The 26,141-nt window shown below is 52.1% G+C and overlaps 1 protein-coding gene across 3 annotated transcripts in view; it reads right to left on the bottom strand.

Moving 5' to 3' along the window:
* The window catches only part of SEMA4B (semaphorin 4B), a 92,399-nt gene that overhangs the window by 12,413 nt on the left and 53,845 nt on the right, over nt 1–26,141 (bottom strand). For 2 of the 3 annotated variants that reach the window (XM_060158558.1, XM_060158569.1), the window contains one exon: nt 11,940–12,194. In XM_060158558.1, coding sequence (XP_060014541.1) covers nt 11,940–12,048 — 109 coding nt within the window. In that variant the 5' untranslated portion in view covers nt 12,049–12,194. Of the gene's footprint in view, nt 1–11,939; nt 12,195–25,998; nt 26,058–26,141 lie in introns of those variants that run through there. The other variant, XM_060158578.1, reaches the window with a different exon arrangement.

Raw genomic sequence — 26,141 nt, forward strand, 5'->3', positions numbered from 1 at the left:
AGTATCACAAGGTACCAGTGCAGGAACCTACAGGGAACCTGAAGCTAGGTGGCTTGTCACTCTAGAACCAGAGCCGAAACAGGGACTGCACTGGGAGTTCACAGGGCAAAGTCCAGCCTAATGTCCGGAACCTGAACTCTGTTACTGAAACCACATAGGGCAGCTGTGGTCTGGAGAAGTTAAGGCCTCTCTTCGAACACTTAAGTCCAGAATCACACTAGACTCCAGGTCTTTAGCCTCAAATTCCCAACTCCTCACCACTTCCTATCAGCGCTCTATATACTGGGAGGCCCAAGGAAAGTTTCCAGCACTAACCCCCTACTTTTCCCAACCAGAAAGTTTCCCAACACGTAATTGGGGCCCAGTTACGTTGCTTGTACTTTGTGCTGATGAGCTGGTCAGCCTTCTGGAACGAGCAACCTGACCATTTTGCATTCTGGTCCGGGAAGAACCGCCCCCCCTAAAAGAGACCCCTCCCGTTGGCCACCACAGGAAGGTGTTGGGTAAACATGTTGCAGATATTAACTCCCTGGGTGCCCACGATGATCCTGTGAGGTAGGAACTGCTGCTATCTCCAGGTTACAAATGAAGAAACTGAAGCTCAGAGTCATTAAGCAACGTAAACAAAGGCCGGCTCAGGAGGTCTCCTCCCTGGACTCCTGGTCTGCAAACTGCAAGATGCAGCAAAAGCACCTGGAAGATCTAAACTCTAGATCCACGACCTGCCCCTGGAGACTCTGACGCTGCTGGCTTGGGATGGAGCCTGAGAACATGCAATTTTATGAGCTCCCTGGGGATTCTGAAGTTGGAGGCCCAAGGAGCACACTTTGAGAAGCACCGTAGGTAGGTCCTTTGTAGAGCAGTGTGGACGTCATCTCACCGAACTGTAGTTTTCTCATATGCATCATGGGGATAATGAAAATAAAACCCCCAGCAGGCTCACAAGGAGTCAGTTAGACCAGGGCAAATGGCTACCGCAGTCCCTCCTCATCTTTTGCAGCCCTCCAGGCTCCTGACAGCAAGGCTGGCTCACATATGCCCATGCTTATCTGCCTACAGAGGAGGGGCATTTCTACCCAGGCGGGTCCCGTAAGTCTGGGCAGGAGGCTGCTCTTGGAATCTGTCCAGATACAGAAATGCCAAAGGTCAGAGATAAGCTTCAGTCCAGGTGGCAGCTCAGACTCACTCAGGCCTGGGGGGGTGGGGAGACTTGCCAAGGGTCATGCAGACAGAGCACAGCCAGGTTGGAGGGCCAGCCAGGGCGCCAGCTGCCCAGCCCTGGTCCAGCCCAGCTCTCCGAAGAAGCCAGCTGCTCAAGAGGCCCCCACACCTCCTCCTGTCACACTGGGAGTCCAGTCAATGAAATGGCCAAGGGACAGAAAACACCTGGGAGGAACGGGCGAGGGGCCCCTCACACCACGCACTCCCATCCTGGGGATGCTGCCTCTTCACCCCTCTGCCCTGAGTCTCTCAGACTCAAAGCCATGGTGTCCGGAAGGCCTGGCCCTCCACAATCCCTCTTGCCCTGTGGACTTCACCAGGGCCGGTCAGTGGGGATGGCTTACCACCTGGGAGTCTCAGTGCGACAGAGATTAGAAGCACAGAGACCCGGGTTCAAATCCTGCCTCTGTCACTTACTGTCCGTTTGCTACCAGGACAAACCACTTAACATCTTGGAGCCTCAATTTCCTTATCTGTAAAATGAGGATAATACCACCTCGCCTCATAGGATTGTTACAAAAAGAAATGAGATTATATATGTAAATAATAACATACATCATAATAACCCACATTTACTGGGAGCTTTACTCAAAACAACTTCGCACACGTTATCCCAGTGTTGGCACAGTGTCTGGCACACGATCAACACTTGAGTGGATCAAAAACAAAACCAAAAAGCCCTGCAGGAAAATCCAGCCCAGCGAGAGCTGCCAGAGAAACAGGGTTGCTTTGAAGAGCTGGGCCTCCCTGTTCCTCATGGCTAACAAATTCGTCCTGGGCCATTCTAACCTAGGCCTGCGTCTGGTCACATGAGGGGCTCACGGCCAAGCAGAGAGCAACAGCTCAGACACGGGCCGGTGTCACGGGCCCATGCTTTGTGAGAGGTGGTCCCTGCTCGGTGGTGTTCTGAGTGGGGTTTCTGCCTCAGCTTGCCCGTGTGTGTGTTTGTGTGCGTGTACACCCTACCACAGGGCTTGTCCATGCTTGTGTGTTCGCTCTGGGGTACTATCTGCAGAGGCGACTAAAAGGAGGTGTTTGTGCACTCAGCTCCGTGAGTGCTGGCCCACCTCGGGGTCAGTCTTAGTGTCCACCCTGCTCTCTGTGTGGAAAGAGAGTGTCTTGTGTGGTCTCCTGGGCTACCTGTGCTGCTCAGACATCCTCCACACCCTCTACCCAGCAGGCTAGTCCAGTGCAGGGAAAGCCGGGCTGCCTGAAGCCCTGGCCAGTTCTCCCAGGTGGGATGAAGCCGTCCCATCTAGCCTGGGCAGGCCTGAGCCAGTGGCTTCTCCAGGGCTCCAAGAAGGCAGGATGGCGGCAGGCCTGGGGCTGTCCCACCTCAAGGCCTTGAGCCCTCTCCACCCTGGGCCTCGCCCGCCCTCACCCTCACCCTCGGAGAGGGTCAGAGCTACCTGCAGAGCCCCACTCCCACACCCTCAGGGCCTGGGCTCTCAGCAGGAAGTGATGCGGGAACAACTCAGCCCCCAGCCTCATCTAGAGATTCTCCCCTGGCCTGTGACTCAGCCGGAAGTGGAGCTCTCTGGGGTGAGATGCAAACAGGGCTCAGCACCATCCCCGCCCCGGGCGGTCCCCACCCTGCCAACCAGGCGCTGCAGCAGGGCCGTGACTCAGAGCCCCGCCCCACCTTTCCCTCCACTGTGGCTCCGGGGGCACCACAGCTGACGCTGACCTGGCCTTAACAGCCCGCCGCCCACAGGCCCCAGCAGGACTAGGCCAGAAGACACCAGCTTCCCTGAGGAGTCAGGGCCTGGAAGGTGCCCCCAGTGGGAACGGGGGTGGGGCATGGTGGGCAGCTAGCTGCCCCTCGGCTTGAATCACAAGGTCCCCAGAGAGGGGTCTGGGCCCTGGACAAATCCCTGAGAGCCTCCCAAGGCTCTGTTGGAGCACCTCTTCCCCAGGGAGTCACACAGGACCCTTGGACCCACTCGCGCCAGCAGAAGCACCACCTCCAGGACAGAAGCGCTGACTCAGCAGCAAACTAGGGCAAGGCAGCCATCCACCTGGATGCCGCCGACCTGTTTGCGCGTCCTCCTTCCCCACCGCCCAGTGTCAGGGCAGGGCGGCCAGACGGGCTGGAAGCGGCACGCCAAACTGCTGTCAACAGGCCAATGCCAGGGTAGAGACCCCAGCCAGGCAAGGGTCACTCTTGATAGGGGAAGGGGACTGTGTGCCACAAGTGCTCCCCATGGACTGAGGTAACCAAGAAAAAGGCAAGAAATCAAGGGAACCCAGCCTAGAAACGTCCTGTGTTCCTGGGGCATGCACGCTCGGGCAAGCCCGCTTCCCAGCTGGCTGCTGCTACCACCCCAGGTGAGCTGGCCAAGTGCTCCTGCCAGAATCACCCGGTGGCCCCCACCCCTCACAGACACTCCCCTTGTGTCCATCTGGACAACAGAGTCTTAACCCAGGACCTGTCATGAGCCGCCATCACCTTGGAAGCCTGACCCCCACCCGCCCACCAAGGACTAAGGTCAGCTCCTCCGGCCCTCTGCCCCGGGGCTGGCCATCCCCTCTCTCCTGAAGCCTCTACCCCCATCTTCCTCCTCTCAGAGGCCCCCCTTTTCTAAGGAAGCTGGGGCCATCAGGCATAAACAACCTCAACTTCCCATCCTCCATCTCCTCAGAAACTGAATCCTGTGTCATCAACCTCTGCCTCTCAAAGAATTTTATTTTCCCTCGCTATCTATCCTAGAAATGTGTGTGCCTCCCTCCTCCCTTCTCAGCCAAACTCCTGAGGAGAAGAGCCACCCAGCGCCATCTCCGTCCCTTACCTCCCACTCACTCCCTGCCTGGGGATCAGGCCTGAACCAGGCCCATACTCGCCAGGGCCCAGGCATCGCCTCGCTGCCAAACCCCAGATGCCGAGGGGCACGGCCTGGCGGGGGTCCCCTCTCCTCTGGGGGTCTGCCACACTGGTCTCAAGGGTCGTCTGACGTCTCCTTCACACTCCCCCCAGGCCTCCATCCCTCCAGGAGCTGATGCGCTGTAGCACTTACTCAGCACTTTAACTGGGCTGGTGCACGTACTTCTGGCCAGGTTGTCAGGTAGGAATTACCATCTGCTTTTTTTGGGCGAGAGAACTGAGGCACACGTGAAATGACTTGCCCTCAGTTACCCAGTTAGGAAGAGCGGTGAAGCTGGGATTTGAACCTGGGTCACCAGCTCCAGAGTCTGTATTATTAATCACCTTCAGCCTCTCCAGGCCTCGCTCTTGAATGTTCTTGTTCACTGGGGTCGGCCCTTGGCCCTCGGGCCACACATCCATGCCCATCGCTTCAATGTCCTAGATGCTGGCAACCCCCAAATCTCTTCATCCTCCAGTATGCAGGTCGTCCTCCAGTATGCCAGACCCCACTATGCAGGAGGCCCTCCACGGGCACCGCCTCCACTGCCCCCTTCCAGACCACTCCTCGGCTTGGGATCTTGCATCTTTGGGTGGCACAGCTCAGCGGGCTGGAAACCTGTGAGTCGCACTTTCTATCTCCCTCTCCCTCACCGTGGACATCTAATCCATGCTCAAAACCTGCCAAGACTCCCTCCTCAATATTGTCCAAATCTATTCCCCTCACCATCCCCGCTACCTTGGGCCTGAACCGGGCCACTGCCCTCTCTCACCCGAGCCACTGCAGCAGCCTCCCATCTGGCCCCTGCCCCCAGCCCAGGTGCTACACTGAGGTCAGAGGGCGACTGTCACGGTCCCGTGTCCCTATGTCTCAGTCCCTAACTCGCCAGCCCTTGCCACATCCCCCTCCCATTTTAAAGGAGTGAACTTTGACTCAAGGTCCTATTTCTCCTTGCCAGTCTTTGCCCAGGCAGTCTCCCTGCCCAGAATGATCTTCCTTTTGACTAACTCCTACTCATCCTTTGAGACTCAGCTCGGTATCACCTCCTCCAGGAGGCCTTCCTGAATCCCCAGCTGGCGAGAGCCCCTTCCCTGTGCACCCATCATTTCCTGCTCACACCTCTCGCAGTGCACTGGCCACATTATTTGACAATGATGGGCCTCAGATGCCTGTCTCCCTCACCAAGTTTTGGTCCTTGAGGATCAAAACTGTCTCATTATTTGCAGCCCATATTTGTATCATCTGGCCAGGGGAGTTCCAAGGAGTTGTTCAATAAACATTTGTTGATTGAATGAATGACTAAGAGTGTCCCAAGTCCCAATTCAGGGTGCTCTGGTCCAGGGACTGACAACAGATTCAAAGGGGGCAGTCCAGAGGTCCTGAAGCCTCACGATCGCGAGAGTGTGTCTGAGAAGCATGGTCCCTGCCCTGTCCCCTCCCCAGAGCTCAGTCCCGGAATCCCAGGGTCTAGATGGAAGTGTGACAGCTGAAAGTGCTGCAGGGAGACGGGAGAGGCCACAGGGACCGGAAAGGAGAGTCACAAGGTCTGTGTGTGAGTCCTGAGTATTATCACTGACCAGTTAGACAAGATACCTGCCATTTCTGGGAGGGAGCCCTCGCAGGGTTGCTGGGAAGACCAAATAAACACAGCATGTGGAAATGCCAAGCTTCCAGGGTTAGGGGGCCACCAACAATTAGGATTGGTCCTACCCATGCCGCCCACCCCACCCCCACTCCTCATCCTTGCTCTGAGTAAATCCCCAGCCCCTGACCACCTCGGAAGCCCACTTGTACAGGGAAGGGGACAAGGGCAGGTGGGGGTGGAGCCTCCTACAGGCAGGAGCCCCTCTGAAGGGGTAGCTGCTGCTTCCTCGCAGACCATTGCTACTCAGTGCAATGAGGGCTAAGCCTCATCAGGTCTTCAGAAGAACTGGAAACCTGGATTTTTATAGAAAATTTCCTGAGTTTTAAATATTGGTTACTAATTAAAAATTTTCTAAAACACTTGGATGCCAAACAAAATATATCTCCATGCTGGCTCTGGCCTGTTGCTCCCCCGTTTGCAAACGTCTGTCTGCCCCAGCCTCTGGTGCACCGCGCTCCTGGCCAAGTCTGCCGGGTCTGCCCTATTTCCGACCATGGCTGTGCCATCAGGGCCTTAGCTGGATCCCTTGTCCCATCCAAGGAGTGACCTCAATAGATTTCTTTACCAGATGGAAATACATAACCTATCAATTATTCAAAGGCTGAGCTGGGTCATTTCACTGCTTTTGTACATTTCACAGGTGAAGCAGGAGCCAGATGTTCTCATGGAAAGAATGTGATTCTTGAGGCAGAGAGCTTGTGGTCTAAGGCTTTGCCCCGAAACTTCTAGCTGCACGGCCCTGACAATATGAGTTCTCTTCTCAGAGCCTCGGGTCCCTCATCTGTACGAGATGAAACAATAGCACCTCCATACCCCCGGCCAGCACCCAGCACACATTGGGTGCTCCTTCCCGGGTGGTTTTCTTCCCTCTTCCAGTTAACACCTCTCTCAGAGGATGGGCAAGGGGAGGCTAAGAGGGAGGCAGCAAGTCAGTTCACTTGGCCCCTCTTTAGAATTAAAGATACAGGGCTTCCCTGGTGGTGCAGTGGTTGGGAATCCACCTGCCAATGCAGGGGACACGGGTTTGAGCCCTGGTCTGGGAAGATCCCACATGCCGCAGAGCAACTAAGCCCATGAGCCACAACTGCTAAGCCCACGTGCCACAACTACTGAAGCCCGCACCCCTAGAGCTCATGCTCTGCAACAAGAGAAGCCACCGCAATGAAGACCCAACACAGCCAAAAATAAATAAATAAATAAAATTTAAAAAAGAATTGAAGATAAAATGAGAGGTTTCTGTCTACTGTCTATTATCCCCACTGAAACCCCCTCACCACAGGCCCCCCACCTCTCTGAACTCCACTAAGCTGTCAGGATGGGCTTCTCAGATGGACCCATGAGTGCAGACCAAACAAGTCCCACGGAGAACAGGTCAGGTCGCAGGCTTGCAAGGCAGAACTGTGTGACGTAGACAAGATACTTCTCTTCTCTGAACCTCAGCTACCTTAACTGTAAAATGGGGATAATTCCATCTACCATGTAAGTGGAAATAATATACTAAAAGCCTGGTGCCCACAGTAGCCCTATACCTGCTACCTTACCTTCTACCTTCTTCTAGGTGCTGGATGGTGGAACACAAACATAAGGACGCCAGCTGTGCCACCTAAGGGCTGGTTCCTGCCCCATAGTGGAGACGGTCACACAAGAGTGGTGGGTGGCTGAAGAGTGACCAGGGGGACCGCACAGGGCTCTACTTTCCATCCTGGACTCGGGGGAGCACTGCCAGGACAGGGAGGTTAGAATGCGAGGAAGAGGAGAGGCAGGGGGAGGGGCGGGGGTGCTGGCTAGGAAAAAGCAGCAGCAGGACCTCCTGAGGTCAGGCCAGCCCAGACCATGAGAGTCTCACATACTCTCACTCCTCTTCCCCCTCGACCCACACGGAGGACCACATCAGAGGCCTCCGATCCTGAGCACCCAGGGATGGGGGAGTGGGGCCACAGGCCCTAAGAAAGGGGACAAAGGAAGGCGTGACGGACATGACCTGAGTCCAGCTTTTTCTCCAGGCCCCGTGCCATCCTCTCTGTCTCCCCTGTCTAGGAGAGGAACGTGCAGGTGTATCCAGCTATGCCCCAAAAGTTGTGCAAGCTCAGAGCTTTGCTGGGCTGGCACACAGGCATTTCAACACCCAGCTACATGTGGGTTATGAAGAGGGCAGAGTGGAGGCAACCAGGGACACGGAGGAGGCAGAGGTGCGGTCCAGCCCCAGGCAGAGGAGGTTCTCGGGGCAGAGGAGGACTTTGAAAGAGCTGAACCAGGAGCACCTGAAAAGTGGACTAAATTAAGCAGGACCCCTGACGATGGCCTCCAGTCAGCCCTCGGGCGACTTGCTTGGTTTCCTACCCCAGGTTAGGGGGTGGGGTCTGCACCACTTCATTCCCTGGCCAGAAGGTCTTAGCACCTAGCAGAGGGCCTGTATACAGCCAGCACTCACCAGTATCTACCCAATTGATGCAAATAACCTCACCCAGCAAGGCGGGCAGGGAATTTCCACCACAAAGAAGAGTAGCCACTACCTTTTACTGGGGACGTAGCACCCTGGCCAAACACTTTACACACATTATTTCACATAATCCTCTCAGGACCCTGAGAGATGGATCCTGCTATTACTCCCAACGTGAAAATGGGCTTGGAGGAGGTGGACACTTGCCCCAGGTTGTGCGGTGAGCCGTCTGTTAGCACCACGGTTACAGCTCTGCGCTGAAGGGCCATGAAGATGCCAGCCCACGGGACAGAGCTGAAGACAAATGCTCATGTCAAGCTGAGGCCACATCAAGGAGGGAGGCCGGTAACCAGCCAGGAAAAGACTTCGAAAGTGGCTTGCATGGGGCTTCTCAGGGCAGCCATGACCCTGGGTGCCCGCTCCAGGTCAGAGGACAAGCAGCTGATTCAGGCCAATGCGCTCTTCTCTCTGCTCAATGGGGTTTTGTTGACTGCGGTTTGCAGGCCCAGGGATTTATATCCAGTCTAGTTTGGAAACACTGTGTACAGAGTCTTCCAGCCAGGCACTTCTGGGGCAGCGGGTAATTAGTAACTCCTTTTAATTGCCCAAATAAGGGGATCCGACATGACTATCATGAGCACAGCAGCAGGCTGTCTGGTTTCCGCCCGCACGGCCAGGCTGGAAGGCACGGCATGCCCAGGCCCACTGCTTCCACTCCGCGTCTCTCCTGCTCCTGACCACTGCAAGGCCTCTGTCCTGACTGCAAGTCTCCGATGCAACAGAACCAAAATTCCACACGCTTCTTTGAAGCATCCCTTTCACAGAGACAAGAAACCTCCTCTTAAGGCCACTGCTTGCCTAGCTGACCCTGGAGCCCCCAGTCCTCCTCCCACTCCTGTCCACTGGGTGAGACCACAAGTGGGGCACCCCCTCCTCATGGCCCCAGGAATCTGCTGCTGATCAACAGTAATGAGGGTTCCATACGAAGGACCTCAGATGCAAACTGGATGCTCTACTTCCAAGGATTTTGTTTTAAACCACAGACACAGGCCATTCTCCCTAGGCATCCGGGCCCCTGGAGAGTCTGGGTGGGAATTCAGTACAGGAGGGCAGGTGGCAGGAAGCGGGGTGTGTTCTCCGTTCCATGCCTCTCTCCCTGTTCTGTAAGGGAGAGGCCTGGGGCTTCAAGCCCAGCATCCCATGGTCACCATGGGCTTGCCCGGTATGGGCACACTGCCAGGAACATCTGATGAGCCCCCAGGGATGAGGCAGGAAACCGCCTCAGGCCATGCTCAGAGGGTGTGCCTGCTCAGTCACCGGGGATCCCCCTCTGGGGCTCCCAGCCGGCTGGGAGGACCTGCATGTAGATGGGATGGGGGCAGCGGGGATCAAGGTCCTGGAGGGAGGCCAGGGAGGCGAGCACTCTGGGTGCAGCGCAGTGCAGCTCAGCAAAGTGTGGATACATGCTCACGAGTTCAGGGGCTGGGGTGCTGCTAAACGATGCCAGGGCTTTGGTGGAACTAGAAAAAGAAGTCCCCTCTGGGTAGTCCCAGCCTCAAGAAGAGAGCGGAAGGTCTTTTTCTCTAGGCTCCACAGCTTGGAAAGCAGAGTATAAACTGCATTTCAGGCCCTCCACCCCTCAACTGGGCACCTCTGTGCCATAAACTAAATGTGTGCATCTGTGGGTTCTCACAGGTGAGCCTGAGTGTCTTAGTCTTTTGGGGGGTTAGGATTTTAACATATGAATTTTGCGGGTACACAGACATCCAGACCATAGCACCACCTGACCTGTGCAAGGGGTGCTAGTGTGTGACAGTAGCCTGTACTACGGCCAGGCCATGGTGCTGAATACGTGGAAGTGGGCCAGGTTTCAGGGCAGTGGGTAGTAATGACCAAGTGTTCTAGCTGCTCTCAGGAAGCAGGTCCTCTCAGTTCCTCCACACAGCTCCCCCTTCTGTCTTTCATTCACACTATGAGTGGTCCCCAGCCAGCTTCAGAGTTGGACACAATACCTGCTACAGTTGACATGGCCCCGTGAACCAGTCCAGCTTTCCCAGGGCCAGAAGTAGAGTCCATCAGAGCCTTTGTTCCCCCCTCACCTCGCCTTCTTGCAGAGCTGAGAGGGTCTAAGGGCAAAGGGAGTGGTGGCCACAACAGAAAGAGTAGCAAGGCAGCAGGCCTGGGTCCGGATACACCTGTTATCTTCACTTACCCAGCTGGAGCACCCAAGGGGCTGTGGTCAAACTAACAAACCCCAGCTCTGGGCAGGATATGCCAAAATGAAGCCTGTGCTTAACACGTAGCAATGATGATAGTTAACACTTATTAAGCAGGTTCTACATATCAAGTCCTGCTCTAAGCACTTTTCAAACAGAAAATGATTTAACCTTCACAACTTTGAGGTGGGTGCCATCATTATCCCTATTTTACAGATGAGGAAATCAAGGCCCAGAGAGGTTAAGTAGCTTGCTCAAGGTCACAGGGTTACCTAGTGGCTGAGGCAGGATTTGAACCCAGGCCATCTTCTCAGTATTATCCTGCAATATTTCAGGTAGGGTTTTCCCTAGTGGCCCTGACTTAATTTAAGTACTGATTCTGCTACTCCTTCCTTTTGTAAATGAAATGCTTTTAGAAGTGGGATGCTGTAAAGAGAAGGAAGGCTGGTACAATTTTAGTCTGTAAACACTAATTTATACATTCTTTATTCTAATTCATTCAGTGTGACAACCAACAAGTTAAAGGGCTTGGAGAAACATTATTGGGCATCTATATATGTTGCCTAGTAATACACCTGGTTTCATGAAATCTCTAAGATAGCCTTGCAAAATACCTATGACAGTGCCCATTTTACAGATGAGGAAACTGGGGCACAGGGAAAAGGGGCTCACTTGCCCAGTAGCAGAAATGGGACTGGAATCCAGGTCCCTCTGATTTCAAAGACTTGGAAAAGCAACGAGATGAAAGTGGCGGGGGCAGGGGGGGGGTTGGTAAGGAGAGGGGAGAGTGGAGGGCTGGAAGGGAGGGGGCCAGAGAAGCAGACGTGAGCACCAGGCGAGGGACGTGGCCAATGAGGATGGTACTCCAGGGTGACTCTGAGAAGCAGTCCTTCCCAGGGCCTGGAAGTCTCGGAGCCCAGAGCTGCCCCCATCCCTAGTATGGTCGCTCCCAGGCCCTGGGGGGATCCCACCAAGCCTGCCCGGTGGGGGCGGGCTGCGCTGGCCCACCAGGATGAAGAGGCGGAGGGAGAATGGGGCACCCGCCCCGCCGCGGTTCCCGAGTCCTGCTGCGACTTGCTCTAATACCAGACCCCAGTGTTTATGGGACGGCAACCAAGGCCCCCTCCACCCCGCGCCGCCCTCGGGGGCGGGGGTGGGGGCACCGCGGCTGGCTCTGGTCAGCATCAAAGACAAGCAGATGGGCAGGCGGACCAGCGGGCAACCAGCACCGGGGGTGGGGAACGAGGGGGGGCGCCACCGCCGAAAGGGCGCCCTACCAAGGGGCGAGCCGGGGCGACAGAGCGGGCGAGAGATCCCCTCCCTGTCCATTAAAAAGAATGGAAGAAAGGGGCCCGCGGCCCCACAGCTCCCCTCTCCTCTCCCTCCTTCCCAGGAGCGTTCTGAAAGGAGGAGGGGTCCTAATGGACCCCAAGCCTCCGACAGACCCCCTCCCTCCCTCCTTTGTCACCACAACCTCCGCGCGAGGCACCTCTCCGGCCGCCTCCCCTCCCCCAGACCCCAGCCCGCGTCCCCCGCGGGGTCGCCCCAGCACTCACCCAGAGGCAGGCTGATCCGAGGGGCGAGAGCCCGAATCGGAGACGGCGGTAGCAGTAGCAGTAGCATCAGCAGCAGCAGAGGCGGCGGCGGCCGGCTCCCCCGGCCCATCGCGGCGCGCGGGACTCGGACAGCGAGGAGCGACTGCGTTCTCCGGGCTCCGGCTCAGGTGGCTCTATAGGACTCGCGGGCGGCGGCCCCACCGCGAAGTCCGGCCCGGGAGTCGGTCGCCGGGCCCCCGCCTCCGGACCTGGGGGCTGGAACCGGGTGGGAAATGGGGTCACGTGGGCTGCTGCGAACCCTGGCCCCTCCGCCCCCAGCGGCACCGCGGTCTTCCACCAGCTCCGTTCGGTCGAAGCTCGCCCGCGAGTGCGGGAGGGAGGGGCTGAAGGAGGAAGTTGGGCGGTTAGTCCAGCCTCTCCCTGCTCAGCTCGTGCCCGACCCACCCCTTCCCCCTTCCTCCTTCCTGGGCGCTGGAGGCTCGAGGGGCGCCAGCTGGGTGCACCTAGCTTGGTGCGCGTCCGGAGGGGGCCAAGCCCGGGGATCAGTACTAGCCGAGTCCGCGGGAGCGCGGGGGCACGGAGGAAAGCAGACCCCTAGTTCCCCGCCCCCACCTCTCAGACCCTCCCACAGCCGCCCCGGCCCCTTCCGGCTCCTCTAGGACCCTCAGCGCGTTCGTTTGGGAAAACGTTTGGGTCTCTACACTGCGCTCCCGTGTCTTCTCTCTTTATCCCTGCCGCCCCCCCCCGTCCCCCCGCAATGCTCCTGGCACCCACTGTCCGTAACCAAATGAACTCCGCCGAGCTGGTAGACTCCGGGGCTAGTTGCTTCTGCACCTAATTTCTGCAGGGGTCATTCCACCTTAGGTCTTGAGTGTTCACTAGAGGCTTAACACTTAATCTAGGTACCCTGCGGGGTCATCCACGCTTGGAATTCTGTCCGCACGAAGCCAAACCTCGGATGGGGGGATCCGGGCAAGATTAGCTTAAGTGGGATAATAGGACTTAATGTACTGCCAAGGAGGTGGACCTTCTCCACAACCTGCACGTAGCCTGGCAGGGGAAAGTACTCCTTAAGGCTGGAATTCCAGAGGCACCCACCCTCAATCCTCCTGCAGTGTGAATACCCAGGGGTGGAGTTCAGTTGTGCTGAGACCAGGGGTTTCAAACTGCAGACTGGATCCCTTAGTGGATCCTGAAGTCAATTTAGTGGATCCCTATCAGCATTAAAAAAGAAATAGAAGGGAAGATACAAAAGTGCAATGACCATAGAAATTATCGATAAGTAAGCTTTAGGAAACTTGTTTCAACTTTTCCTAAGTGTGCACAGGATCACAGTAAAGTGTAATTCTTCCTGTAGTTCAAGTCAAAAGGACTTTGAAAACCTCTGCCAGTCATTTCCATGGCAGTGGGGACAGTTCCTCCAGGAATTAGCCGCAATGGCTCTTCACCCCCAGCCAAAATTAGCCTTCTCAGAGCTGGCACCTTTTGCTCTCACCCCATTCCCAGGGCCTCCCACAGGGTGGCCCTCAGGGGGTGGGCACAGTGCTCACGTGGTCCCAGGTCTCCTCGTGCACAGCAAGCTTCCATGATTTCTATACCTCCACCATCCTAATACCCTTCTATGGCTATGGTCCAGGCCAGCAGTACCCCTTTTACAGGGGCTCCCAGCCCTGGACACAGAATTCCGCATGGGACGTGGGCAGCACCAGCTACTTGTAGTTCCAGCATTGCCCAGGCCTGGGACACTTTGCCGCTATTAATGGTGTCAATCCATCTTTAGCCAGTGATGTCCATGTTTCTGTCTGTAGCTAGGACCTCTGTCCTAAACTCCAACTGGCCTCAACATTTCTACCAGGCTCTCTTTTCTGACAGGTATCTTAAATTCAACATGGTCTCAAACCAAGCTCCTGATCTCTCCCTTCTCCCTCCCCAAAACATGCTCCATCTGTGTGAGCCTTTCCCATCTCATTTAATGGCAAGTCCATCTTTAAATTGCTCAGGTTAAAAACCTTAATTCCTTTCTTCTCACTTGCTCCTCACATCCAGTCCACTAGCAAATCTACAGTCTGATCACTTACCACCTCCTGGGGGCCCAGTTACTGCCCTCTCCTGGGTGCTGCAAGGGCGGCCTAACTGGTCTCCTTTCTTCCACCCTTGCGCCCCTTACAATCTTTTCTCAACTCTGCAGCCAGAGGGAGTTTTTCAAAACCAAAGTCAAGTCATGGCACTCCTCTGCTCAAAACCCTCCAGTGGTTCCTTACAGTGGTCTGCAAGGCCCTAGGCTACCTCACCCCTACCACCATGGCATCATCCACTGCTCTTCCCCCATTCACTCTACCCCAGGTACACTTGTGAACACTCTTGTATTAGGACCTTTGCCCTGGCTACTCTCTCTGCCTGGAGCACTCTTCCCAGAAACTGACTGAGTCCCTTGTTTCTGTCAAATCTTTCCTCAAAGACAACCTTGAAGAATCAGAACTTCCCCCAATATTCCCCTTGCCCTGAGATGTTTCTTCAAAGCGCTCATCATCTAAAACACTATATGATTTATTTGTTGTGGTTTTTCTTTATTGTCTGAACTGCCTACCCACCTTCTCACCCCCAAGAATGTTGACTGAGAAGGGAACTAACACATCCCTAGCCTCTAGAACAGTGCCTGGCATATGGTAGGCCCCCAGTAAGTATTGGCTGAACAAATGAATGAATGAATGCAGCCTGAGAGTCATGGAATGGAATACTGCTGGTACATGTCAACAAACAACCAGAGCTACTTTTTTTTTTTTTTTTTTTTTTTGCGGTATGCGGGCCTCTCACTGTTGTGGCCTCTCCCGCCGCGGAGCACAGGCTCCGGACGTGCAGGCCCAGCGGCCATGGCTCACAGGCCCAGCCGCTCCGCGGCATGCGGGATCTTCCCGGCCTGGGGCACGAACCCGCGTCCCCTGCATCGGCAGGCGGACTCCCAACCACTGCGCCACCAGGGAAGCCCCAGAGCTGCTTTTTGATATCGACTTTGGTCTAGGATTCCCCCAAACCGGAAATTATGCAATTAACTTTTTCAACCTAAGCACAAGACTTTGTATTGATCTCCGTTAAATCTATTGGTTCTGGCCCAGATTTCATCCTAGTGAGGTCATTTTGAATATTGATTCTATTATACATTAGGCTTCCTCTCCCAGTTTTGAGTCATCTATAAATCTGATAAGCATTCTTGACCTTGTATTAAAATCATTGATAAAAATATTAGGTGAGCAGACCTAGCACCCACTTCTTGGTTTCTAAATATTACTCTCCAATAAAAGGTTCCAGGACTCCCTGGAGAAATGAAAGGGAAAGTACAAGGTGAGTCTGGGATGTTGTGTTGGGCCGGGAAACAAGGAAGTGACTAAAGACTAATGGGGTCATGTCCAAAGGATATAGGGCCAGCTGGATGACCAAACTTGGGACAATTTGAGCAACAGAAAGCATAAGGAAGTAATGGATTCTAATGCATCAAAATAAAACAATCCATTAGTCCACAGTAAAACTCGGCGAAGCACAGACAGAGAAAGAGAAGGTCTAGAAAGGATGCTTTTCTCTGTAGAAGAGTGCTGCCGGATAAATGTAGAAGAAATGGTAGACTTAGAAAATCGAGATTCGAACAGGGATAATCAGTGGATGCTAAACGTTTGGGTGGCAGATTTTTAGGAAACTATATTAACAAGGTCTCAAAATCTGTCCCACAGATGACTTTTACTAATTACCAGTGGGAAAATGTTTCTCTAAGGGAGAACTCTGGTGGCCACCATCGTTTTCTTTTTTTTTCCCCCAGCGGACACCATCTTAATCAAGTGGCCAAAAGTAATATCACTGGTAGTGGGACTACCTGATATCATTTACCTCCTGATAGGAAGCAATAAGAAATATACAACTCATCAACCATTGTAGCAAAAGTGTCTAACCCAGATCTAATAATGAGGACACAATCAGATACATCCAGCATTCTACAAGACAAATAACCTGGACTCTTCAAAAAGATCAAACTGATGAAAAGACAAAAAGGACAGGGGAACTGTTTTAGGTTAGGAAACTAAAAAGACATGATAATCAAATGCAATATGTGAACCTTGTTTGAATTCTGAAGAAAAAAAAAAAGCCATAGAGCAATTGGGAAAATTTTAACACACACTGTGTATTTGATGATATTATGGCATTATTGTTCATTTTCTTAAGTTATAATAATGGTATTGTGTTCTTAGGAGAATGTCATTGTTCTTTGGAGATGCCTGCTGAGGTCTGTAGACGTGCAATATCACAATGTCTACAAGTTACTTTCAAATGATTCAGCCAAAACAAGCATGTTCTTTGTGTGTATTAGAAAGAAAGAGTGTGGGGACTTCCCTGGTGGTGCAGTGGTTAAGAATCCACCTGCCAATGCAGGGGACACGGGTTCAAGCCCTGGTCCGGGAAGATCCCACATGCCACGGAGCAACTAAGCCCGTGTGCCACAACTACTGAGCCTGCGCTCTAGAGCCCACAAGCCACAACTACTGAGCCCGCGTGCTGCAACTACTGAAGCCCGCCTGCCTAGAGCCCGTGCTCCATAACAAGAGAAGCCACTGCAATGAGAAGCCCGCGCACCACAACGAAGAGTAGACCCCGCTCGCTGCAACTAGAGAAAGCCCGCGCACAGCAAAGAAGATCCAACACAGCCAAAATAAATAAATAAAAATTAAAAAAAAAAAAGAGTATGAGTGCTACTATGGCAAAGTTTTAACAGTTGGTTAATATAGAAAGTTATGGGTGTTTTTATATCAGTGTTTTGTAAATTTGCGGGGCGGGGGAGAACTGAGTGAGACAGGGCCAAAAACAGAGCATGCTGGAAACCTCCATCCGGGCTGAAACTGATCAATACCCTTTGTAGGTTGAACAATTAGCTATGTATCCTCCTTACTGTACCATTCGGCCCACATTTCTTCATATTATCCATAATAATAATACGAGGGAATCCCCTGGTGGTCCAGTGGTTAGGACTCCATGCTCTCACTGCTGAGGGCCCGGGTTCAATCCCTGGTTGGGGAACTAAAATCCCACAAGCCGCATAGCACAGCCAAAAAAAAAAAAAAAAATAACAATAATATGAAAAAAATTGCAAGAAATCTTATTGAAATCAGGGTACTACCCATAGCATTTCCTTCTATCTTCTGCTTACAGCTCTTACCTAGAACAGGGCCTGATAGTGGCATGTGGTCAATTAGAATTTGTTGAGTGCCTGAATCTCCATGTCAGGTAGCTTCTCAAGCCACAGCAAGCCTGGTTTGCCCTAGTGTCTTGGCAACACATGGGTTGTCTGACTGCTATGCTCCTCTCTGAGGAGAGGAGGCAGGGGCTGATGTAGACTCGCCTGGTGGTTAATTATATCCTGCTCATGGCTGCTCAGATGCTTCAAGTGTGTCTTATGCCAACTCAGTGGCAGGCCCCTTGAGGACAGTAATGGGTCTTGTCTTTGGAAACCCCACTGCCTAGCATGGCACTCAAGCAGGATCTCCACAGGGCAGACAAAATGAGGGACCCAACTGTTGGCCTGGAGATGAGCCCTCTATCCCATGCCCCCAGCATGGTGGCCTCAGGCCTTGTGGGCTCCACTGTCTTCCGTCAGTGTGCTAATTTGTTCTCCCCAGAGCGGAAAAAACAGGAGGACGACAGAGAAAAACCTCATTTGAGCTGACTTCCCGTGGGCTAAAGAGTGGTTCCCAAGCCAACACCATGTCTCCTGCTCCTCTGTGCCACTCTGGGTTGTAGGCAAGTCTTTCTCAGCCAGAATGCCGGTGTTTATAAAGAGCTCAGGGGGTGGCCTGGAAAGAGTATAAAAAGATGCAGAAAAAGCTTTTGACAAAATTCAACACCCATTTATGATAAAAACTCTCCAGAAATTAGGCATAGAGGGAACCTACCTCAACATAATAAAGGCCATATATGACAAACCTACAGCCAACATCATTCTCAATGGTGAAAAACTGAAACCTCTAAGATCAGGAACAAGATAAGGATGTCCACTCTCACCACTATTATTCAACATAGTTTTGGAAGTCCTAGCCATGGCAATCAGAGAAGAAAAAGAAATAAAAGGAATACAAATTGGAAAAGAAGAAGTAAAACTGTCACTGTTTGCAGATGACATGATACTATACATAGAGAATCCTAAAGATGCCACCAGAAAACTACTAGAGCTAATCAATGAATTTGGTAAAGTTGCAGGATACAAAATTAATGCACAGAAATCTCTTGCATTCCTATACACTAACAATGAAAGATCAGAAAGGGAAATTAAGGAAACAATCCCATTCACCATTGCAACAAAAAGAATAAAATACCTAGGAATAAGCCTACCTAAGGAGGTAAAAGACTTGTACTCAGAAAACTATAAGACACTGATGAAAGAAATCAAAGATAACACAAACAGATGGAGAGATATATCATGTTCTTGGATTGGAAGAATCAATATTGTGAAAATGACTATACTACCCAAAGCAATCTACAGATTCAATGCAATCCATATCAAATTACCAGTGGCATTTTTTATGGAGCTAGAACAAAAAATCTTAAAATGTGTATGGAGACACAAAAGACCCCAAATAGCCAAAGCAGTCTTGAGGGAAAAAAACGGAGCTGGAGGAATCAGACTCTCTGACTTCAGACTATACTACAGAGCTACAGTAATCAAGACAATATGGTACTGGCACAAAAACAGAAACACAGATGAATGGAACAAGATAGAAAGCCCAGAGATAAACCCACACACCTACGGTCAACTAATCTATGACAAAGGAGGCAAGAATATACAATGGAGAAAAGACAGTCTCTTCAGTAAGTGGTGCTAGGAAAACTGACAGCTACATGTAAAAGAATGAAATTAGAACACTCCCTAACACGATACACAAAAATAAACTCAAAATGGACTAGAGACCTAAATCTAAGACCATACACTATAAAACTCTTAGAGGAAAACATAGGAAGAGCACTCTTTGACATAAATCACAGCAAGATCTTTTCTGATTCACCTCCTAGAGTAATGGAAATAAAAACAAAAATAAACAAATGGGACCTAATGAAACTTAGAGTCTTTTGCACAGCAAAGGAAACTACAAATAAGATGAAAAGACAACCCTCAGAATGGGAGAAAATATTTGCAAACAAATCAACGGACAAAGGATTAATTTCCAAAATATATAAACAGCTCATGCAGCTCAATATCAAAAAAACAAACAACCCAATCAAAAAATAGGCAGAAGACCTAAGTAGACATTTCTCCAAAGAAGACATACAGATGGCCAAGAAGCACATGAAAAGCTGCTCAACATCGCTAATTATTAGAGAAATGCAAATCAAAACTACAATGAGGTATCACCTCACACCAGTTAGAATAGGCATCATCAGAAAATCTACAAACAACAAATGCTGGAGAGGGTGTGGAGAAAAGGGAACCCTCTTGCACTGTTGGTGGGAATGTAAATTGATACAGCCACTATGGAGAACAGTATGGAGGTTCCTTAAAAAACTAAAAATAGAATTACCATATGACCCAGCAATCCCACTACTGGGCATATACCCAGAGAAAACCATAATTCAAAAAGACACATGCACCCCAATGTTGATTGTAGTACTATTTAAAATAGCCAGGTCATGGAAGCAACCTAAATGCCCATCGACAGACGAATGGATAAAGAAGATGTGGTACATATATACAATGGAATATTACTCAGCCATAAGAAGGAACGAAATTGGGTCATTTGTAGAGACGTGGATGTATCTAAAGACTGTCATACAGAATGAAGTAAGTCAGAAAGAGAAAAACAAATATCATATATTAATGCACATATATGGAACCTAGAAAAATGGTACAGACGAACCGGTTTGCAGGGCAGAAATAGAGACACAGATGTAGAGAACAAACGTATGGACACCAAGGGGGGAAAGTGCCGGGGGTGGTGGTGGTGGGACGAATTGGGAGATTGGGATTGACATGTATACACTAATATGTATAAAACAGATAACTAATAAGAACCTGCTGTATAAAAAATAAATAAAATAAAATTCAAAAAAAGAGACGAAGAGAAAAGCAACACTTCCTCTCTGCCCCCAGCCAGCAAGATGCAGGCATCAAGTCTGGCCCTTTCTCTGTCTACACTTACACAGCCTTTGCCCATCCATCCTCACCCTCCTTCCTTCTCTCTCTCTCTCTCTCTCTCTCTCTCTCTGACGTTCTGTCTCTCATGTACACACAAACACACACATAAGAAAGATAAAAATGCAAGAATGAGAGGTAAAACGCACATAGGAGTACATGCAAAGAAGCCAAACAAAACAGGGCCACATGCCTCTCAGGCAGACAAGGAAACTTAGGGATGACAAGAATATTCCATATCTTTTTTTTTTTTTTTTTTTTAGCGGTACGCGGGCCTCTCACTGTTGTGGCCTCTCCCGTTGCGGAGCACAGGCTCCGGACGCGCAGGCTCAGCGGCCATGGCTCACAGGCCCAGCCGCTCCGTGGCATGTGGGATCTTCCCGGACCGGGGCACGAACCTGTGTCCCCTGCATCGGCAGGCGGACTCTCAACCACTGTGCCACCAGGGAAGCCCCTCCATATCTTGATCTGGATGTTGGTTTCCCAAGTGTATACAAATATTAAAATTTCTCGAGCTGTACACTTAAGATCTGTCCATTTCCCTATGTGTAAACGTATACCTTATACCTGTTATCATGCCGGTGGGGGGGGGGGAACTCTAGAGACTGAAAGGTAAAAAAAAGAAAACAAACAACACCTCACCTGTAGAATCAGGTGAAAGAAGAAAATGAGACTAGCTATACAAGGGGGAGAAAGTGAAGAGAAATATGAAAGGCTACAAGAGAAAAAAAATAAAGGGAAGCACGGCTAAAAATATAAAGCAAATGAACACACGAGTCCACTGCCCTACTAAACTGCTCAGCGCAAAGGAAACAGGCAGCGGAGGCTCAGGGCAAGTGCTGGCAGTGGAATGGTCAGTCCAGACCACAGTCAGCCTCTCAAGCCATCAATACTCATTAATCATCTATAGGTACAGCCTCTGCCCAGGTGCAGGCCAGTCCTGTCCTTGGGTACGCATGGCTCCTGCCAGGCTGCCCCCAGCCGGGCCTGCCCGCTCTCATTCCCACCCAGGGGAGCCTGGCTCTCCAGCCCCCACAATTCTACTCTGGAGGCCATGGCTTTGCTTTGTTTGCTGGCCGTGGAGGAGGGGCCTCCTGCCAAGCCCAGCGGAGCTTGAACCCAGGGTCCCACCCGCCCCCTCCTGGAGTAGCACTCAAGCTCCTCCCATCCCCGGGTTCTGGCTGGCAGGCTGCCCAGTAAGGCCTTGAAGACACGCACTGGCTAAGGCCCAGCTCCCAGGGCCTTGGCCCCCTGCCACCATCCCCTCGTAGCCCTCCTCTCATGCCAACCTGCAGCTGCAGCTCCCCACCTGCACTGGCTGGGCACACTGCTGCTGTCTCCTCCTCCGGGGCCTGGCTGCAGCATCAATACATTTTGATGAGGAAGTGACACCAGTTGGCCCACCCTGTGTGTGCTTTTAAGTCAGCCAATGAGTTCCAGATCCCAGGGTGGGGGGTGCTGGGAGCTTCCCTGGGGCAGTGCCCTCTGCAGCAGAGGGCATTCACAGGGCCAGCACGAACACTGCCTTCAAATCTCACAGGTGGCTTTTAACCAGAGTCTGGCAATAAATGTAAATGGCCTCATCTCTGTTCCCCAAACCGCACGCCCCTCCACTGGTCCCTTATGTTGCTTGCTCTTCCAAGTGATTAGAATCCAGGGATGGGGATCTCTCCGGCAGTCCAGTGGTTAAGACTCTGCCTTCCAATGCAGGAGGTGCAGGTTCGATCCCTGGTCGGTGGGGAACTAAGATCCCACATGCCGTGGGGTGTGGCCAAAAACTAAAAAAAAAAAAAAAAAATCCAGGGGAAGAACACACCAGTTCTTCCATAAGGATAATCTCAGCACCATCCATTATTCTGGGGACTGTGAGCAAGCCACACGATCTCTCCGAGCCTCAGTTTCTTCATCTGTAAGATGGGAACGCTAACAGTACTGCCTGGGCTATTAGGAGAGCTGATGAGACAGTGCACATAAGGTGACTGGCAGCACTGGCCTGTGGTGAACGCACATTATATTATCGGTTCACCTCATTACCTAAAAGTGGCCATGACCATCTTAGATGCCCAACCCAGAGGACCCCCTTCCGGGCTCTCTGCTCAGGTTCAGCCGCCTCCTACAAACCTAGAGCTGAGGCTGCAACTCTTACAGGGAGAAGGAACCGGCCTGCCCAGCCCAGGCCCCGGGTGTGCCCGCTGTGGTGAAGAGCCTGCCGCTCTCCCCAGCGCCACCCCTGCTGGGGCCTGTCAGGGCCTGAGCTGGCCACTCCCTGGGAGGGGATTCCCCCTACCCCACAGGGCTGTGGTGCAACCAGCAGGGTTCAGCCTGCCCCTGCCTCGACACGGTAGAACACAAAGTTGCCACTGTGATGTCCCTGCCCCCAAGACAAGTTCAGGAGGGCCTGTCTGCCTGTGCCCGCAGGCCTGCTCCCCAAAGGGGCCTGGAGACCCTGGGTAACTGGCCTGGCTGATGCTTGGCAACTGTCATCCCGCAGGGGCACAATTAATGCTCAGAGACTCTCTTTCCCCTGAAACCACTGCAGCCACTCACAGGTGGGAGGTAGATGTTCTAGGCCAGGTAAGGATGGGGAGCGAGAAGCATAAGGGTCTAGGACACAGTCTGGTTTCTAGTTTGGCTTATCAGACCTGAGGCCCCTCCATTCCCAACATCTCAAGAAACCAGGAATCTACCTCTCCGTTTGCCCCCAAGTTCTTCTTCCGTAAATCCTACTCTGAGCCCTAGACCCCTGGCCATTGCTACATGAAGGGAAAGAAGACCCAGCCAAGGCCCTTCCTCTACCCCAGGGAACTAAGCTTCCTTTCCAGAGGACCAAGGCTCTCGCCTCCCAAAGAAGAGGGGCTCTCTGACTTCTGCAGTTTCCTAGTCACCTTAGGTTACCTGGTGGCTACAACTCTTTCTCCCAGACAGAGAGCCTTGCTCTTGGTTCCAGCACTGCCTGTGGAGAGTGGGCCTAGACAGGTGAGCCCATCAGGTGGGGGACTGAACAGGTGGGTTCCATTGATTTCCTGTGGCTCCGAAGACTGCTTTGATAGGATGGAGGGAGGAATGCATTACCTTGGTGATGTGCCCACTTGCCACCCTAAAGCAATGGCACCAGGAGACAACGCTCACAGAAAGCCAATGTGAGGGAGGCACCAAAGATCCATGCTTGGACAGGGATCTTACATACCAGCTACCTAGGCCCGAGATTCCTGGGACGCCTGACAGCACCATTTACATGCTGAGTGTCAGGCTGGAGGATGCCACGAGGCTCTGAGTGGGCCCAGCTTGGCTCTAGCAAAGGAGGGGGCTCTAAGGGGCCTGGACCTGGGGCCTGACCCACCCAGTCCACAGGGACCCCACAAGCCCCCTGAAAGGGAGCAGACCTGCCTTGCTCCTCTCAAACTCTTTATCTAAGAGCCTTAGCTCTTTCCTTACGGCCTGTGAGCAGTGGAACTGAGCAGGGAGCCCCTTAACCACCAGGGTCGGCTTCAGTGAGTTGTGAACCCCCAGATATGATATGCCACTTCTGATGAGAGGGATCTGAGCTTTCAACTGATTTCAAAAAGATTGTTGCCCTCCTCCCCGTGAAAAAAAAATAGTAAAGAATAATTTCTTTGAGGTGTGTTAGTCTGAAGACAAAGCGAACTTTCAGAATTAGCCTTTATCAGGTAAAAAGAAATTATACCTCATTTAGGAGGAGTTATATAACCTTGACATGAATTATTTGGCAAACTATTCCACCTAAAGCAAAGCTGACATTTATAAGGCTAACATTGATTGCGCACTTACTATAAGCAAGCCACTGTGGAGTTTTTTACAACCAGTCATTTATTTAATTCTCACAACAGGATGAAACAGGAATTATGATACTCCCACTTTACAGATGAGAAGTGGGGCATAGAGAGGTCCAGGGACTTGCTAAGGTCACAGAAGTGGTAGGTTAGGACTAGGACCAGAAACTAGATCTGAATCCAGAACACCATGTAGATGCTCTACATATAGTTAGAATTTCAACCAGGGCTTTGTCTCCAGTTATAGCCATCCTCCTCTTGATAATATAAGCTGCTGTGCTTTCCTCCCTCTCTCCCTCTCCCCTCCTTCCCTTCCTTCTTTCACTCACTCAACAAATAGTTCTTGTGCACTTGCTGCCTTCTAAGCATCACTGAAGCTGAAGGAAACTGACACGGTTCTGCCTTCACAGAGCTTCCAGTTCATCAAGATTCCTCAAACTCTTCTTTCCAGAGGATACCCACCCTTGTCACATTTCTTTAGACACTTTTACTCACTTATTCCTTTGTCTCCAACAAAAGGCCAACCTGGCAGAGCACCAGAAGTGCTCCCAGGCTTCACAGGCTAGAATCGTGCTGTTTTCAACTGATTTCCAGAGTTGCTCCTCTGAGCTCCCTCGGTACTCTGCTCAGATTTCCATCAAGTCACTCATGATGCTGTAGTGAAATACTCATTTACACATCACATCCCTCTCTTCCCATCTCTTCCATAAGCTCCTTGAGTGCAGGGACCAGACCTGCCTGACTCAGGATTTTAATCTCCAGCCCCAGTAAACGTTTGGGAATAGCAGGCACCCAGTAAATATTTACTAAATGAATAAATGGGTTTTCTGTTCTAGTTGACTGTCTCAAATCATTTCCAAATGATTCATTCAAGTGTTCCTTTCTGGATCTCTTTGTCCACATTGCTCTTAACCTTTTCAAAGGAAAGGCACCTCACTGATGTGGGAAGTCCCACTTCCCTGCTTTAGGGCAGCCAAAGGATTTCTTGCTCACACAGTCTCAACAGATTTGTTGGCTTCAGAAGAGATGGTATTTAGGAAAGCTGTTGAATGCTTGGCTCCTGGGGATTAATTTAGGGCAATCCTGTCAGATAAAAGCAACAGCCCCAAGGCATAGGACCTATGCACCAGGGAGAGAGGCTCTTTCAGCTCTCCTCAAGGTGCCAGCCTCCATTTCCCATCTTTGGTTCACCTGCTGCCAATGTCCATATCTTTAGATCACCTGTCACCAAAAGTTTGAGCCCCGGGTTGCAAGGAGAAATACCACAGATTTCCCTGAGCTTCAGTAATAATAACCACGGGAGGAAACAGTCACAGCCTGGAAGTCAGGAGACTAGGTTCAAATCCTGACCTTCCCAACTCACTGTCATCTTGGGAAGTAATTTAACTTCTCTGGATCCATTTTCTCCTATGGTAATAAGGGGTGGGTCCGGCTGGATTTCTATATCTCTTCCAGTGCTAAACCACCTACAGGGAAAAAAAATTTTTTTTTGATTGTGTGCATCCCTGTCCTTATGGCATTCGACCCTTACAAGAAACCTGTGACTCATAAACCAAATGGCATACTCACATTACAGGTGAGATGTGAGCAGAGGTTGACGACCTTACCCAGGTGACCCAGGGCCCCTGAGTCTTTTTGCCAGACCAGAATGGCTCCAGGGAGGCCACTAGAGCAGCCTCATTTCCAGGACCCCAACTTCCTTTCCCTCCTAACCCCTATGTCCACTTTGTCGCTCAGAGAGTAGAAGCTATGACAAAGAGCCTAACTCAGAGGTCAAACCCAGACCATTCTGAGGAGGGGCCAAGGCCTTTCCCAAATTCCAAATGATCTCCCTCCAGGGCCAGGATTACTGCCTCTCAGCTGCAGGTTTGGCTCAGAGGCCCCGGGCGGCCATGGGAACGTGGGCCCGGCCTTCTGCGCTGCCATGACAACAGGCTCCCTCAGTGGCGGGCGCCGGTGCCCAACAGAGCGTGCAGGTGGCGCCCTCTTGGGAGAGGGGCCAGGCGGGAGGTGAGGGGCAGGGGCGGCGGCTGCCTCGGGGTTGCCTCCGCTCCCTCCGCCTCCTCCCGGGGCCGCGGCTCCCGACCTTCCTGTTCCCTGCGCCTACCTGAGTGTCACGGCCCGCGCGCAACCACCGCCCACGACAGGGTCACCTCTGCGCGGCGGCGCAGCCCTTCTTCTCGGGGTGTCCCCAGACTCGTCCCTGCTTCCAGGCCGGCCCGACTCCCTGGGGACCCGGGATGTCCCCGC

The sequence above is a fragment of the Lagenorhynchus albirostris genome, chromosome 1 (assembly GCF_949774975.1).
Source record: "Lagenorhynchus albirostris chromosome 1, mLagAlb1.1, whole genome shotgun sequence".
NCBI lineage: Eukaryota > Metazoa > Chordata > Mammalia > Artiodactyla > Delphinidae > Lagenorhynchus > Lagenorhynchus albirostris.